This window comes from Hippoglossus hippoglossus, chromosome 15, assembly GCF_009819705.1.
Source record: "Hippoglossus hippoglossus isolate fHipHip1 chromosome 15, fHipHip1.pri, whole genome shotgun sequence".
NCBI classification, from domain to species: domain Eukaryota; kingdom Metazoa; phylum Chordata; class Actinopteri; order Pleuronectiformes; family Pleuronectidae; genus Hippoglossus; species Hippoglossus hippoglossus.
This window is the reverse complement of record NC_047165.1, coordinates 7730007-7746931: the sequence shown is the minus strand read 5'-3', so window position 1 is coordinate 7746931 and position 16925 is coordinate 7730007. Positions and strand designations below refer to the sequence as shown.

Below are 16925 nucleotides of genomic sequence, written 5' to 3'. Positions count from 1 at the left end.
AATGCTGTTGTTGACAATGATCAGAGTGTGTGACATTGTGCACTTCTGGTTTATATAATGTTCTATATATATACAATATATATATGAATATCAATAAAAAATAAATATTTTTTCACATTTATTCTGCTAAACACAGTTTATGGTTCTACTTTCTTTCCACTGACTACAGTAAAAGAAGAATGTTACAGAAAAGGTTGCTATGTTAGAGGTCAGCTTTCAGAACTGCGTCATGCTTTGCTGCTTTTTCATGAGAAGTTCACATGAATACACATTTTTTACTGGTTGTTGCATTAGATTCCACAGCAGTTTCATGTCTGGTTTTTTAACACCTTTGGTTTAAAGAAAGATGACCGTTAATGCTGCAGCCCTAGAATGTTGTAGTACCATTTCATGCCACTAGTAGGAGGTTACAAAAAAAAAAACAGAAGTCAGATTTTCTCGACTATGGAAAAAGAACAAAACATTTCTAGAAAGAGGAAAATTGGAAACAACAAAATGCTCGTCCACACAGGTCGTGGACGCTCGATCAACAGCATATCTATAATAACAAGGCAAAGGTCATGAACAAAATGAAGATAAAAAAAAACAGGAAACTGAATGGAAGCAGCTCATGTTTTTAGTAGAGTTAAAGGGTTTGGTCAGTACGCCAGAGATGACTTGCAGGATGGATGGATGAGTCTGTGGTGGTGTGTCAGCTGGTGGTCCCTTGTGTGGACATCTTCAGGTTAGATCTAATGTATGCTTTCAACATTTAAGGGCGACCCCTTTAAAGACGAGGAGACAATGGTGCAGGTGTCAAAGTGTGAGTTCCTTCCTCTCTTTTCCTCCGTTTCTTCTTTGGGGACTGTCGGTCTCTTCAGAGTACAGAGCGGTGTCAGAGAGATGTCGGTGTGCATGTCTGGGAGTCTACTAAATCTGCTGCTTCATGCATGTGTTGGTCTGCTTCATCAGTACACGTGGACTTCCTGTGTGTGTGTGCGGAGGGCGGTCACCTCCGAGTCCTTCCCTTGCTCTCCTACAATCTGCTGTTGCTTAGCGCCCCACACTGATGTTGCAGGTCTTGCAGCTCGGGTCCTTCTTGGCGTTTACCGTGGACATGCTCATCAGCTGGTGCCCGCTGATCTCGGCCACCGTGCCCGACACCAGGTCCACGGGCTCCGTGTAGATGACCTCCAGTATGACGTCCTGGGCGTGATGAAACAGCAGGCCGCCGCCGCCGTCACCCTCCTCGATCCGCTTGCAGGTGAGGAAAGGGTTGTTGCCCATGTCGAGCAAGGGGAGACGCTGCTTGCAGAAGTCGTCGCCCCTGGAGCCCTTCGGCGCCAGGACCAGAATAACGAAGTGGTAGGCCGTGTACATGCAGTAGAAATCCCCAAAGTACAGGTTGGTGTCGGGGTTGAAGAGCGTGTCGGCCTGAACCTCGAAGCGGTGGCGGCCGTAAGGGGAGTCCTGCGGTGGTTTGCCGGTGTTGAACTCTGTGTTGCAGCTGAAGAAAAGGCCCTCCAGCTTCCCACTGATGGGCGAGCCGTGGCTGCCACTGTTGTCCTTCACCGACGGCAGCATTCGGTTCTCCTGCTCGTCCCTGGAGTTTCGGAGAGAAGAGAACGAAATGTGTCGTGAACAAGCAGCAAACGATTCATCAGCTTCCCTCTGGGGCCGATCAGTAACAAACACTGCTCATCTTTTAATAAAGTTCTCCCCCCTAAACCAATTAAAGGGATTTTTGAATTGCCAGAAAGCAGTGGCACCACTTTACTCAGTTTCATTAAAGTATCACGAACAGTGTCGAGACAGCGTGGGCGGGGGGGGGGGGGGGGGGGGGGGGGGGGGGACTGTCTGAATGTATAAAACACAGCGAGCAGAGAGAACTCTCTCTTGTACTTTCAGCATTTCTCGAGCTGTAATCACATTAGCAGAGTCCAGTTCGTCCTCGGGAGAGAAAATTCACTGTCGCTGAAAAAAACAAACAACCCACACTTTTCTTTATCATTCTCACAAAGTGCCAGAAAACAAAAGCTGCTTCCAGACTGCAAATTAACAAACCAACACTCAAAGCAATGAACACTATTGTGGCAGCTGCACATCCCCCCCCCCCCCCCCCCCCCCGCAGAGCAACTCTAATCTCCGAAGCTCCAGTTATGAATCATAATTATGTGATATCACTCCAGAGGTTGTCATTATATTCATAATTGATGCTTTGTTGTGGGCATTATAGAATTATACAGCTCCCAGCTCAGGTCAAATGATCGGAGGCCTCATCGGGTCGGTACTGCTGTTCGCCACACGGTGGTGCAGTTTGACAGAAGCGCACACCGTGGCGGCTGCGACTCAGCAAAAGGGGATGAAGCCTGTGCGGATGGCGTCATGTTTTAATGCTCCAACAAAAGAGTGCTCACAGGCTGAGGCTCTAGTGCAGAGACAGAGAGGATGGAGAGGAGCCATTAGAACAAAAAGACAACACTCCAAGAGGAGGACGAGACGGGAAGGGGGAGAAAACACACTCTACTAAAGCAGCGAACGCAGAAGCTCCAGCGATTTTCTCCGTCTCTGTCTGTCACATTCTCCTCCTACATAAAAGCAGACTTTTGCTGCCACGAGTATGATTTGTTCTGTCTCTATTCTTTCGCCCGCATCTCCGAGCAACTGTCTGCTATTGTCTGACAGAGTTACACAAGGCTTTTGCTGCTTTATTCTCTGTTGTATTCAACTGTACAGTGCGTGTGCAGAGGAAGTCACTGGATGCTGCTTCAGTAGATTGAGGTACATGTGTGGATTTATGGATCTAATCATCAGGCTTCACTCTAGAGGTGGATCCTCAGATTAATCTGGAGTCCAATGCATCAGCCTAAGTCTACGTGGTCTTTATTTGCCTTTTACCTGGCATGGTCAAAATATTCTTTGTTCTGGTTCCTGTAGAAGACGGAGAGACGCAGCATCCGGCCGGCGATGGCCTCTGCCTTCTCCAGCAGCTGGTTTAGATGCACCGTGGAATAATCTGCAAAAACACATAGCAGCTCATTAATGGAATTAGTGAAAGGAAATTGACAAACATCATTATAAGAAATCCAATTATTTTTATGTGAATTCTGCATATGAGCTCAGGGATCCTGACGCTCTGCCCTCCCTCACGTCTCCATAGTTATTCACAGGCTGAAATGACTCAGCATTTAGACCAGAAACCTTCTCAGTCAGTCCTATAATATAACCTACTCTCCCTCACAACCATGTAACACAGCTCTGCCAACTGGGTGTGGAGTTGATCCAAAGCAAAAAATCTGAATGATGCAGTCATCCCAATTTCACTACGGGAACTCGAACACACCACTGAGGACGATTTGAGTAAAAGGGAAGATTCTCTACTCTCTCATTTTGAGGAAAAGGAAAGAAGACATACTGTTTATTTTCATATTTTATTAGTGTAATATCAGCTTGTTGTAGAAGGATTACTCAGCATTAAAGCTGTCAAAACATTTTTTAGACCTTGAGCCTATTTGTTATAGTAAGAGAAAGTCTCAGCAACATCTTTAAGTATTTTCCTTCATCACCTCCTCGTATGACACACACACACACACACACACACACACACACACACACACACACACACACACACACACACACACACACACACACACACTTTATTTTTCAACACATGTATTTCTTTCTGTATTCTCTCACATGTATGTACTTGAATCTCTACTGAGAGAAGGAGGATTTGTTTCCATGGGCATTTATTTGTTAGATTGCAGGATTACACAAAAACTACTGAACCCATTTCCCTGACATTTTGTGGCACATGACCCAAAGAAGAACTCATTAAGATAAATCTGAATATATATCAACAAAGTGATTTGGATTCCATTTGATTAGCTTGAAAGGTGCTATATAAATAAAGTTTGACTGATTGAATCCTGGCAGTCCTGAGGGGACCCGATGCTTCGTGACACTTTAACTTCAGGACACAATCTCAGTTTGATTAATACTTTATTGTAAACTCGAGACATAAACATGTCATTGTGACCATGTTTGCATGTGCACATTAGTAAACAAAGGGGGGGGAGGTGCGGGGGCCGTTACATGTGATTACATCTTGTATGTTTTAGCCTCCTCACCCTCTCTGATTACTCTGCTCGCCAGTCTCCACGCCATCATCTCTCTCCTCCTCCCCCACGCTAAGCCTCCAGCCTGCAATGTTGAACTGTGTGACCCCTGCATCAGAAGATATACAGCACAGCTCCCCTCCTTCCTTTAATCCCTCTCTTTCCTCAGCCCTCCCCTCCTCCATCTCTCCATCCATCTTTGCCTGCACTCAATTTAAATTAGCCTCCCTTTAATATTCACTGTGCTGTGTCCTTTACTCCATTGTTTCCTCCTTCTCTGTCCTTTTTGGTTCAGTTGGTCACTGTTGAAATGTGTGATGTCACCCGTGACCTGTGTTTCTCACCGCCGGTGCAGAACTCGATGATCTCACTCCACTCGGAGACGGCGTAGTCCCCGTCGGTCTGTTTTGAGGCGGTCTGGACGGCCACGGTGTACTCGGTGCGTGGGCTAAGGAACCAGTGGCCCCGGACCGTCATGGGCAGGGGCACGGCCTTGGCCACCAGCTTGGTCGGAACATCCTGCAGGGAGGGAGAGAGGAAGGGGGTCGGAGAGTCAGGAGGAACTTCTCCATTTATGGCCGTCTTTCAGCCACATGCAGGTATTGGCAGACGTCTGCTCGTAAACACTTCATATATATAAGTGCTGGACTGTAGTTTGTGGCTGTCACTGCACTTTTATTTATGTATGTCCAACATTTTTTACTCTATTTAACCCGCCCAAGTCTCTGTGGGTGTGAGCAGGTCATTGATTGGACCAGGAGCCTCTGCCTAGCAACAGACTCAGCGCCATCGCTGCACAAACACTATTGGTCACAGACAAAATCAAAATACAGTATTTGGACCCTGAAGATATGGAATAGAAAATTATGAGAGACACATCCTGGTTCATATCAGAGAGGAGAAACCCTTAACTGCACCCAGGAAGTGACTGCAGGAGGAGAGGAAGGAGAATGTTAAAAGGAGTCTGTAAGAAGGTGCAGTCTTCATCCTCTTCTTCCTCCTCTTCTTCCTCCTCCTGCTGCCCCTAAAGCAATTACTCTCAGGCAGAGCGAGAGAGACTGGGTGTGTGATATTCGCCCATTAGAGCTCAGACGACCGGCTCGCTGTGAACAAAGTGTCTCCTCGCCTAAAGACATGTTATCTGACATGGTTACCTGTGTCTGAGCCTCAAACAGACATTTCAGGTTTTAAACATCAAACTTAATCAAAATACAGACTGTTTCAGGATGGTTATGACCATTTAGTATAGTTTCTATTGCTTATAAATGCATCACTTACACAAAAAATACATATTTGTAACATAAAACACTGTCAAGTGATTCTTGACATTTTTTCAGAATGTGAAAATTATGTTAGAATTTTTAGTTTGGCCACACAGCTCATGAAAAAGATTTAAATCTCAAGGACATTAAAATAAAGAGATGAAATAGTTTTTTGGAGCTGAATGATCACTGGGAACATTTTTCATGTTTTTATAATTTGGTAAAATACTCAAACTCACATGCTGCCTTCTTTGTGCTCTGCAAGCTCATTGTGATTTTTTACTTTTCCTCACACACTGAATCACGTTTTTTACAAATCCTCTTATTCTCGACAAATTCCTTCCTTTTCTTTGTGAAAAAGCAACAAATTCCATCGAGTGACACTTCCACTTGAGGCCCTTTGTTGAGTCATCCCTCTGCCGTGACACGAGCTGATTCAACCGTTACCTTGTGCTTGAACTTGTTTGAGTTCTTGTTCTCCTTCTTGTTCAGGTCGATGAAGTAGTGTGTGATGCGCTCCTTGCTGCGCGGCTCCATGTCCCAGCAGATCTTGAAGGAGTCGCAGGTGATGTTGCTGATCTTGATGTTCTGGGGAACAGGAAGCTCCTCCATCTCCGAGATGCTGCCGTCCTGGGATTTACTCCCTGTGAAGGTAACAACAATCAATGTTGACGTTTCAGATAATAATGATCTTAATCATTCGAGTTAAGCCTTAAATACTTTGCTCATAATGTCTTCAGCGTTATAAGACGTCAGTGATTGTAACATGTGGTGCAGACTTTTAAATTCTGTATCTATGTCGAGCTTTTATTCATCCATTATCTGAACCCCTCGTCCTCTGAGGGTCGCTGGAGCCAATCCCAGCTGACATTCGGCGAGGGGGGGGGGAAGCCAGAATACCCAGAGAAAACCCAGATATGGAAAGAGCATCACAAAGAAAGGTTCTTCACTGAACTGGGATTTGAACCGACAACCTTCCTGCTGCGAGGTTAACAACTGTATCACCGTGCCGCAGCTTTTATTCAGCCCTCAGTATTGCACGTAAACCTTCCATACTACTACGGTCTCTCAGGAAACAGCACTCGTAGTGTATCCACCATCCGCCAAGCCCAGAGAGTTGCCATGGAAACACATCAGTCCCTCATCACACACACACACACACAAACACACACATATACACACACACATACACACCAATCTGCTGCTCAGAACATACGCTGCATTAAATATTTCAAACGCCGCTGAATGAATCTCCTCTCTGCATATAGAGTCATTTCTAATGAGCTACTACATATTTGTAAATCTGTATAACAGGCACAATTTGTTTTGAGAATGACGCTTTCGTAAATTTGGTCGTTCGTGCACAATGACAGTAAAGTTCTTGAATCTTGAATCTCAAGTTGTTTCAGAGCCTGAAACTTTAACGTTTAAAATACTGGTGAAAGCTTAGAAAGTTTAAGTTGCATAAACCTGGTCAGAAATTCACAACACCAATTAATCAGGTCCCCGCAAGTGACACAACATGGAACAGAGGAGAACAATCCCAAGTGCACACAGAGGCCACAGAAAATGTCAACGGTTGAATGAGAGCTTTGTAGTTTTAGGATGAATATAGACTTTGCGTCACGCTGGGACACGCCCACTTGGCACCACAACAATGCGTTTTCTGTGCACGCTCAGGGGTCTAAACACGAGAGTGAGTAAAAAACAAAAATGCAGAAAATGCACAACTCCACTGAAAGTCCACGGAGACCAAACAAAGGAAGAAGCAGCCGAGCATGGAACATCCATCTCCGCTCATCAGCTGAGAGCGGGCCAGATAAAAGAGTAATCCCATAATTGGGCTGTGTGGACTCCTCTGTCTCGCCTCAACACATCAATGAGAGCGTCTGTAGATGGATTCATTTTAGGAAAACGGACAAAACAGGAAGTGACTCCTACGACCAGTGAACATCTTATAATTTTATTCTGGTTTGGCTCTTTTCTCGATCATGACTTACGACTTAAAATAACACAACAGACAAAAGTATGGTCTCCACCACCAGACCAGACCAGACCCCCTACTTACTTTTGTCCTAATCACTAGTTCCTAATCACGACTATAGCTGATTACTGCAAATAATCATCTTTAACCTAAATAGAAACCCTCTTTCGTTAAGTGCCTGGAAGATACTGCTGCTCACGATGAACACTAAATACATGCACTTGGGAATTAAGAGTTTAAAGATGACTTTACCAGACAGAAATTATATAAATCTTCAGCCCAGAGAAAGCTGGTGTTTTGAAAAATGAGATTATTTTTTTTAATCAGAAATCCTGTGAGCACTCTGTCCGTTTTTTACGAAAACACCTCGTCCTGCTGCTGATCCACATCTCGTCGTACTAAACCCCACTAAGCTGATAAGTTCGGTTCAGACTGAGAGGGTCAACATGGGACATGACGGTGCAGAACTCTGTCAGAAACTGCTTCAGTGAGTCAGCGCAGAGCGGACGGTGATCTCAGCGAAATCATGTCCCCCCTGAGACCTTCTGCTGCTGACCTCTACCAAAAACAAGAAAAAGACATCTCTCGCATCTGTGTCAGGGAAAAGAAGGAAAGTCCAAAAGACACTTAAGTTCAGACACAATCAAAAAGAAAGTTCTACACCTAAACGAGTAGATTTAAAATGTGGACATTATTGCATCTAGGAAATTAAGTCTCTTAAATTATGGTCTCACTCCAACACACATCTGTTCACTTGTGTAGGTCTTTCTTGGATAAACATTTTCATTTACATCAGCTTTTAGGCTTCTGTCTAATTCATCTGCCTAAAGTGTATTTGAAGGAGATGATCGTAACTGTTTCAATAAATACTTTTTGAAGAGATTAATTATAAATTCATCCAAATTTATGTTTAAGGAAACTGTCAAACTTGCGATTATTAATCAAGATATGGTATAAAAATTTTAAACATTAGTCTACTTAATTTGAAGACTTAACATAAAAGAATAAAGTATCAAGTTTTTAAAGAATGACTGATAAAAAACTTAATAAACAACTTAAAATTTAAGCTGAAACAAAGCTCACCTTGAAGTTGAGTTTACTCTCGTTTCTAAGGCAGCAATTAAACTTAAGTTTTTAGGTTGAATCCCCTGAAGGATAATTTTTATACAGTGTGACCTGAACGTTACTGTAAACATGAACCTGAACCAACCAGCAGTGATGCTCCTGCTGACCCAGTCGCTGTGTTGAGCCTGAATGAGCGAGCTCCTGAAAGGTTTAACGTCAACACTGATGTTTCCCTTCACACAGACCTCATGCAGGTTTTTCACCCGCGCAGCTCCTTCAGACTCCACACTGCTGATTTAGCTCCTGTTTACTCGAATGCTCTCTTAATTAACCTGCACACGGAGGCACTACACCGACACAGCGAGGCTTTCCTAACGCAATCAGATATTGCCCACACAACACTCCAGAGGCCGCTCAGTCAGGCTGAAAATGATGCTATCAGGGAAAACAAGATCTGGGCCGCCTTCAGTCTACTGGGCAGAAAAGAACAGAACGTCTGTTCACTCTTATTCTTCTGAAATGAAAACAATATAAAAACATGAATTTCATTAACAAACACATGTATTATATATATGTATATTTAATTAAGCATTATACCATCATGCTAACATATTCAACATCAAAACGAATATAAATATAATATACAAGCAGGTAAACACTCTGGCTATGTGAGATCCAAAGGTTAAACTCTCTTGAGTCAACAAGAAGGTTCCTGGTTCGAAGCCCTGCCAGGAGTCTTTCTGTGTGGAGTTCGCATGTTCTCCCATGTCTGCGTGGGTTTTCTCTGGATACTCCTGCTTCTGCACAGTCCACAGATTGACCGTAGGTTTGAATGTGAATGTGAATGGTTGTTTGCCTCTACATGTCGGCCCAGTGATGTGCTGGTGCACCCCGCCTCTTGCCCAATGCCAGCTGGGATTGGCCCCAGCAACCCTTGCAGAGTAAGAAGTATATATAACAGATGGAGAATGTAATTTGGCAGTATACCATTATGCAAACATAATCATCAAATGTATTTTAAAAAATGCAGCTTGTCAATATGAATTCAATAAGCTGCCTGCAGGTAAACACACCGGCTTAGTGAGATCCAGCGGTTTAGCTCGGCACCGACTCCTCTGGGACTCAGGAGGAAAGATGGAGGAGTGAGAGCCAAGGTCATTAAGGTGAAGAGCAGAACCTTTTACAGTCTCACATGGGAGACTTGAACCCCTCAGCGTCACATAATTAGACCAGTATTGTAGCCGGCATCGCTCTTACAGATTTGTTCTTGCACCCGGGTTGCGGCTGCAGCCAATATTCATTTAGTTGTGTCACAACGGGTGGGGGGATTTTTGTCTAATCATGATCAAGCAGAATGAGTCAGTTTGTAAGCCCTTGCTGTGCAGATTACTCATGCTGTGCACACATGTATGGGGGGGTCAACAGAATGTAGCAGCACATTCAACTTGATACACAAGAGCAGCACACATGCTTGAGCAGAGAAACAAAATGGAGGACGCAGAAATATCTGCACTGGTGCTGCAAAAAGCATCACATTTCACAAGATGGAAAGTGTACTCTTCTGACAAACCCCATCAAACGCTGCGTGCTGCCCTTTCACTCAGCGTGCAGCCAAATGCCAGAGTGGAATAGCAGCAGATGCACCAGGATCAATACGAATCTTGGTAACGTGCGTGCATGGGTTGGTCCTAATGGCTCTCTGTGGTGGGGTTGGTTCCAGTCACACCTGGCCTGATGCTGTGAGCTACTTGTTCGAGCTAGTGAGTGATTCGATTCCCTCTCAGGCCAAATGTACTCAGCAGAACATTAGAAGTAAACAGTGTGAGACGTGTGTGGCTCCACTTGAAGATTCACACTTCTTTTTCTTACTTTTCATATTTTCACTAAAATAAAAAATCTCCAATCAGCCTTGAACAGAGGTGCAAAGAAATACAAGCCACAGATCAGCTCCAAAAAACCCCTAAGAAACTTTATTTGTATAGCCCATATTCACAAATCACAATTCACCTCAGAGGGCTTAACATGATGCAACATCCTTTGTCCTTAACCCTCAACATTAGGGCATCAGTACTTAAATGTGAAATGTCCAATAAAGCTGTGCAACGTCCACTGTACCACTGTTACATTATCAATTCTGTGGCACCAACACCACGTCCATCCCTTCATCACTTCCTCCAGCTCATAGGGGAATATTTACAGATAGTCTCATGTCGAAACACAGACAGTACACAACAATTAAATACATTCCCCATTTATCACTTTGTTCTTCTACCTCGTTTATCAGTGGCTGACGTTCAGGAGGTAGAGCGAGTCGTCCACTAATCATAAGGTCTACGGTTCGATCCCAGTCTCCCCAAGTGTCTATGGGCAAGATACCAAACCCTAGATTGCCCCTGAGAGCTGTGGCAGCAGTGTGTGAGTGATGTGTGACAGAAAAAGGGCTGCACGTAGATGCAACAACTGTTCTGTAAAGCGCTCTGAGTGGTTCTTCAATTTTAGTTGATCTTGGTCAACACGACTAGAGAAGCCTTATAAAAGATACAGACCATTTACATCAGGCTACCTTATATTGTTTTCAAAAATCGCCACCATATCCAAGATAAAGGCTTAAAGTTAATGTGGAAGAATCAATTAAAAAAGTGTAGGAGGGTGTAGGATGTGAAAAAGAGACTGACCGTCTCTGACTGCACATAAGTGGCCACTCATTTCAGACGGATGAGCCTCCTACAGTTTAAGTTGCAGTAGTTTCAGGTCTAAAATTGAGGTGTAGACACAAGCAGAGCAGCAGACAGTCGCTGAGCGCTGGTGCTCGCAGGCCTTTTGAAAATCAGCCCTTTGTTCCTCTGAATGCACAGACAGAGACAGAGACCACGCTGGGAGCGAGAGAAGCTGCCAACGGGGAAGCATCTTTCTCTCCGAGTGAGATAAACAAAGCCCCGTTCATCTGGGTTAACAATGTGGAGTTCCACCTTTTTACAAAACCAACAAGCTCCTGAACAGCAAACGACGACAAATAAATAACACAAATGTGCTCATTGGTTCAGAATTGCCCCGCCCCTTTTCTTATACATTCATTTTAATAGAAGGTCAAAATTTGTCCAAACCCAGAATGAGTCATCATTTCTCATTGGCATAGAATTTGAATTTAAAAGCATCTGCAGTAAAAATCCATATATTCTGTATACAAGGATTTTATGTTAGCATTAGTGTCTCAAATCAAATTTCTATTTCCCATATTCACTAATCCCAGTTTGCCTCAGACGGCTTAACATTGGTTCAGGTGCGACACCCTCAGTCCTGAAGCCTCGACTAGAGTGAAAAGATTAAAACTACCGCTATTTATTCAAAATGTTATAAAACAAAACAACAATATTTTTAAACATTCATGAGAAATAACAGTGTCAAACATAGCGAGGTTTATCAATGTTTAAAGCATTCATGCCAAAAAGGAAAATGTCTGACAGAAAATGTTTGAAGCGGATTTCCACAGCAAATCAATTACAAATATAATTCTTCACTATTTAAATCAGTAAAGTCAAATATAAGTGGCAGCGCACCACCTGAGCCAGTTGCCAGCACAGTCATGGCAAACAACTGCTCCCACTGAGCACTGGCCAAACTGAAATGCCAGCTTACTCAGCCGGTGCTGTGTGTCACCGGGCCGGCCGCCTGTTGCACCACCACAAACTGACTGAGCTCACAGGAGTTGTCGTTCTCTACAAGATCGAGCAGCACTGTGAGTCTGAATGTTTCACTAATCCTCAGCATATAGTGTTTATCAAATCCTCTTGATCTGGTGGCTGGTTCCAGTGTAGGCAGTAAACCCCACCTCCTCCATGTTAGCAGATGGGACATGGACCAAACTAAAAACTACACATTCACAACATTTTTCTTAAAAGATGGTTTCTGTCATTTCAGGTAGTTTCTTGTCACATCGATGTAGCGTTTGATTGACTGACTGGGAATTGGTTGAAAATATATATAAATATGTTTACTGCCCAAGATGGCGGCACCCAAATTCGGGATATTTTAGCTTTGGTTTTGCAAATCGTGAGGAAGCAGAGATGCGTCATCCATCTTTATACACAGTCTATGATGTTTACCATCCTGGCCGAGCATGTAAACAGGCTAACATCTGCTGATTAGCCCGCACAGATAAGATTGTCATCAATCTTACTCTTTGGAAAAAGATAGATAGCATGGATATGATATATTCACCGTAATTTAGATGTTTAGACTGTGTTGGACTCACACCAACATTTCATAGTTTAAAAAAAATATTAACTTATGTCTGAGAAGCAGCATATTTTGTGCAATCAAATAGAAAAACAGCTGCTGATTTAATCTTGCAAAACTAATTTTCTTGATGAATCTCAGCTCAACAGTGTTTTTGAAAAGTGGCGAGAAAGAACAACCATCTCTCTATCATGGACACACACTGTCAGATTGAGGGTGACACAGCTGGAGCTGCAGTATTTTCGCTCGGAGAGATTTCACAGAGTGCAGACAGAGTACTTGGATGCATAAATGGCAGTCATCCATCACGGCAACCGAATTATGTCAACGGCCACAGCGGAGGGTCTTCGGAGACATGTAGCATGTATTTCATTATCCCCTGTAAATACACAGTAACTGTGGATGTGGAATCAAACAGGCGGTCCCTTCAGTCACAGCATTTCGGAGCTTGGGGACAAATTTCTGTCCAGCACAACATTATGGGAAGCTCTGTGTCCCCAGATCTCTGCACACATGCAACAGAGACGTGTCTTTCATAAGTGCAGATTCAGAAAAAGCAAAACATCCCCCAGCTCTTGCTTATTCATGTCACAATCCCGTCGCTAAACCGAACCATTAAGGCTGTGACATCCCCTCTAACAGGGCTCACACACAGAAACAACTTGTATCCCACTTTTGTGCATTGAAATTCTCAAACAGTCCTCGTGTGTGTGTGTGTGAGGGAGAGAAAGCTCTTTCCCACAGATTACTGGAGCTGCATCTATTTTCCATTTGCTGGGTCAGCACAAGGCACGTAAGCCTCTCCTGCCTCTCAATTAAATATTAATGGATATGGGAGATAAATTTAGACATCTGTGCTTAACTGAAAGGAATACGGTCAAAAGATTGGGCGTATCGATCGGATAATAAAAATAGTCTGTTTCTGGGAAAACTGGAAGTGGGCGGTCTGCTACACGGGGTGTGGCCGGGCAGGTGGAAACTTTTCAGTATTTCTGGAACTTATTCTAAATGAACGTGTGCAACTTTGAATTTCAGGGAAATAACAGGAATACTAATATAAAACAAACAGTACAAACCAGAATTTAACAGGACAACCTTCACTTACTGTTGACTAAGGGAGGACACTACTGGATTATACTGTACACGAATAGTGTAGCCTTCAGGTTTGTTTGTCGCATGTGTGTTGAAACCAAACCTTGGTGATCAGACTAAATCATCTGCATAGCAAGCTGCAAAAATCATCAATTGCTTAATTAAAGAGAGAATTTTTGGATATAAGTCAAATCAACCACATTTAACCAAAGTGCTGAACAGGCTTAGAATATAAAAATACTAATTTATATTTATATATAAAAAGTCCAAATAAATTGAAGATACAAAAGTAACTAAATGTTTAACATCATGGATATTTGAGAATTAGAATGTTGCACAATGGAAGATGAAATCGAGGTGTCAAACTCAACTTGAATTGAACGGAATGATTTGGATGTTTCTATGGTGACAGTGGTTCTGATAAACTGTTGCAGAGATTTGCCACCTCAGTTTTTGAGCCTAGAAACATCAGGTTGGTCGACCCCAGTGCTCAGGATGGAGCAGGAGGGTGAAACTGAATAAAGTGGTGCCAGTTCATTTAAAATCCTTTAAAAAACTAGACAATAAAATCTAAAAATCCATCCTGAATTTCACAGGAAGTTGCCAGTACTGGTGGAACGTGATCAAGCTTTCTTTTTCCAGTTAGAAGATGATGAGGCACACGACGAAGAGACGTCAGTTCTACACCAACACACAAGGAATTAAAATAATCGACCTGCGAGGTAATCAAAAGCATTAGTAACTCTCTTGAAGTCTTTGGTGGAGAGAATTCGGTCCATATTCTATTGACGGTCATTTCCAGAAACCACTGATAGATCCCCTGCACAGAAGCTAGACATAGTGACTGTGTTGCTCCACAAACAGACACTATGTGGGTGTCATAATGAAACAGAGGCACTATTTACACCGGACAATCTATTTGACAAACAGGAAAGGGGCTGTTTTGCTGCAAAGACCAACACAGCTTCATCATAAAAGCTCCTGAGCTGCAGCATAGGAAGCACCACACCGGCACAGGGGTCCATTAGAGAGACGTCCAGCCCCAGCCTGTGTACACCATTATTAAAATTACAGCTTTAGGATCAGGCCAGCGAAGCACTAAGAGGATATAAACTGCATCCTGCTGTATTACACTATGAGGAGCAGCTCCGGCAGATGAGAAAATGAAGCATGTGTGATACAATGACGGCAGAGTGATAAGAGGCTAGGGGTCATTTGAAGGCTCGGCGATGACACACCATTGACTCCAGGCGCGTCCTGACCGACCAATCCAAATACAGATCAAGAAAATCTGGGAAAAACTCATTAAAATCCCCTCAGCTCTGAAAAGGTGCCGTCTCATTTCAATGTCATGCATGTGCATTAATCGACACACTTAATTAAAAGGGGGGAATTGCTGTGACCATTAGTCTCAGATGTGGAATCAATGGGTTGTAATTGCAGAGATGGGTGTGTAGGGCTCCACCGCCTGTGCACACAAACACACACACACACATGTGGGTGCAGCCATGTTTGAGCCTCTCATTCTCTCCTGATGATGACTTGCTTTTTTCCCCCTCCTCACCATTATATTTGCATCAGTGTTAAACCTGCTCATTTAAAAACTGCTTTTATACTTTGATATAATATAAGTGGCTTATATATGCATTTTAAGCAGCGATCAATTTGATATCAAGACTATATTTTATGATTAATACAGAAAAGAAAACTTTTATCCAGCACAGATGCAGGTGAATGACTTAATGCATCAAAAACCTAAACCCAGTGGGAGTTATTACCAGTTGATTATGGGATATGAGATTATAAAGATGATTGTTTGTGTCATGCTTTAGATGCAAATACATGAATTGAGGCAGGTGCCGGAGAAGAGAAGCCCAGGAGCAGCGGTCATAGGCGGGGTGTCCGCCGGCCTCTGTCCATGTCTGTGGTGCTGAAACCAAGTCTCCCATCACTTAACACTGTCCCCTCGTCTGTGCACGTTCAGTTTGCAGGAATGCACGTTTCGATTTTTAGCAGAGAATTAATGCACAAAAGCCCGACTGCAACAGAAAAGACGCTCAGCTATTCCACACACGCACAGGCACAGGCGCACCATCCATCCATTCACTCAGCAGAGGAACCGGCGGAGCGAGCGGCCCCTATTATCCCCTTAAAACACACAACACGGGAACATGATGCATCTAAAGCCAAAGAGGAACACTCTCTGTGCGCCGCAGCAAACTGCAGACTGGGCCTGTAATGCATGTTGTAATGTGGAAAGCAAAACCTACTCACCATCTCGCTCGCACAACTGTATGGCGTCTAGGCTCAGGTCCTTGATCATCCCCTCGCAGGGACTTAGCGGACTGGTGATGTTGTGCGCCAAGGCTGGTACCTCCATCTCTGCAGCGGTGCCTGGGTGATGCTGTCACTGGGGGGGAAATGCTGCGGCTCGTTGAGTGTCGTCCACGGGACTTGCAGGAGAACAGCTTCGGTCCTTTACGCACGGAGGAAGGAAAGAGGAAGAGAGAGAGAGCGAGAGAGAGAGAGAGAGAGAGAGAGAGAGAGAGAGAGAGAGACGCGTTGTTCCACTCGCTCCGCCGCGCACAGCAGCTCAGCTCTCTGTCTCCTGGGTGGTGCGGCTACTGGCGCGTCAGCGGAATCGTCACGGGCGCGAAACAGCACAAGCCCGAGCTGCAGGTTGGGCTTTTGGCGACGTGGAGCATAGCAGCTCCCGCAGAGACGCGTTTGCACTTAAAAGCCTCCGAGACTCTCGTCGTCTCGTGCGTTTTTCTTATTCCACGCGCTCTCCGTCGTGCACGCCGCGCATTGTCTGGTGCCTTCAGAGCCACAAGTGTGCGCCGCGGGACAGTTGGACATGAATAGTTCAGTGGATTAGCGCGGCAGAGACGTTCTGCAAATTCAATGGCTTCTTATGTAACCAGATTATCCATGTGTCCCCCGACCCCCCCTCTCCGGTTTAGGTCTCCATCCACACATGCACTCCCTTTCAACGACAGGCCGATGAGGGTCTCACGTGTCCTTATATGGTGAGCTGGAGGTCTCAGGTGCAGGAGGAGCGCCCAGTAATGAGCAGTGGGATGACTCGGACATATTGCTCCGCATAATGAATGAGCTCCTCTGCCTTCATGTCTCATAAAGGACCATGTGTGCGCTGTGGACATAATAGCACATAATGAAAATGCAAAA

At 44.1% G+C, this 16925-nt stretch overlaps 1 protein-coding gene across 1 annotated transcript; it reads right to left on the bottom strand.

Annotated features, from left to right (window-relative positions):
• Nucleotides 1-837: 837 nt before the first annotated feature.
• phyhiplb (phytanoyl-CoA 2-hydroxylase interacting protein-like b) lies at nucleotides 838-16674 on the bottom strand. The gene is made up of 5 exons (XM_034608062.1): nucleotides 16011-16674; nucleotides 5807-6003; nucleotides 4442-4616; nucleotides 2878-2995; nucleotides 838-1582 (listed from the first exon to the last, which is right to left on the bottom strand). The coding sequence occupies exons 1-5, from the start codon at nucleotides 16114-16116 to the stop codon at nucleotides 1033-1035; spliced, it is 1146 nt and encodes a 381-aa protein (XP_034463953.1). The 5' UTR covers nucleotides 16117-16674; the 3' UTR covers nucleotides 838-1032.
• Between the last annotated feature and the right edge of the window lie 251 nt (nucleotides 16675-16925).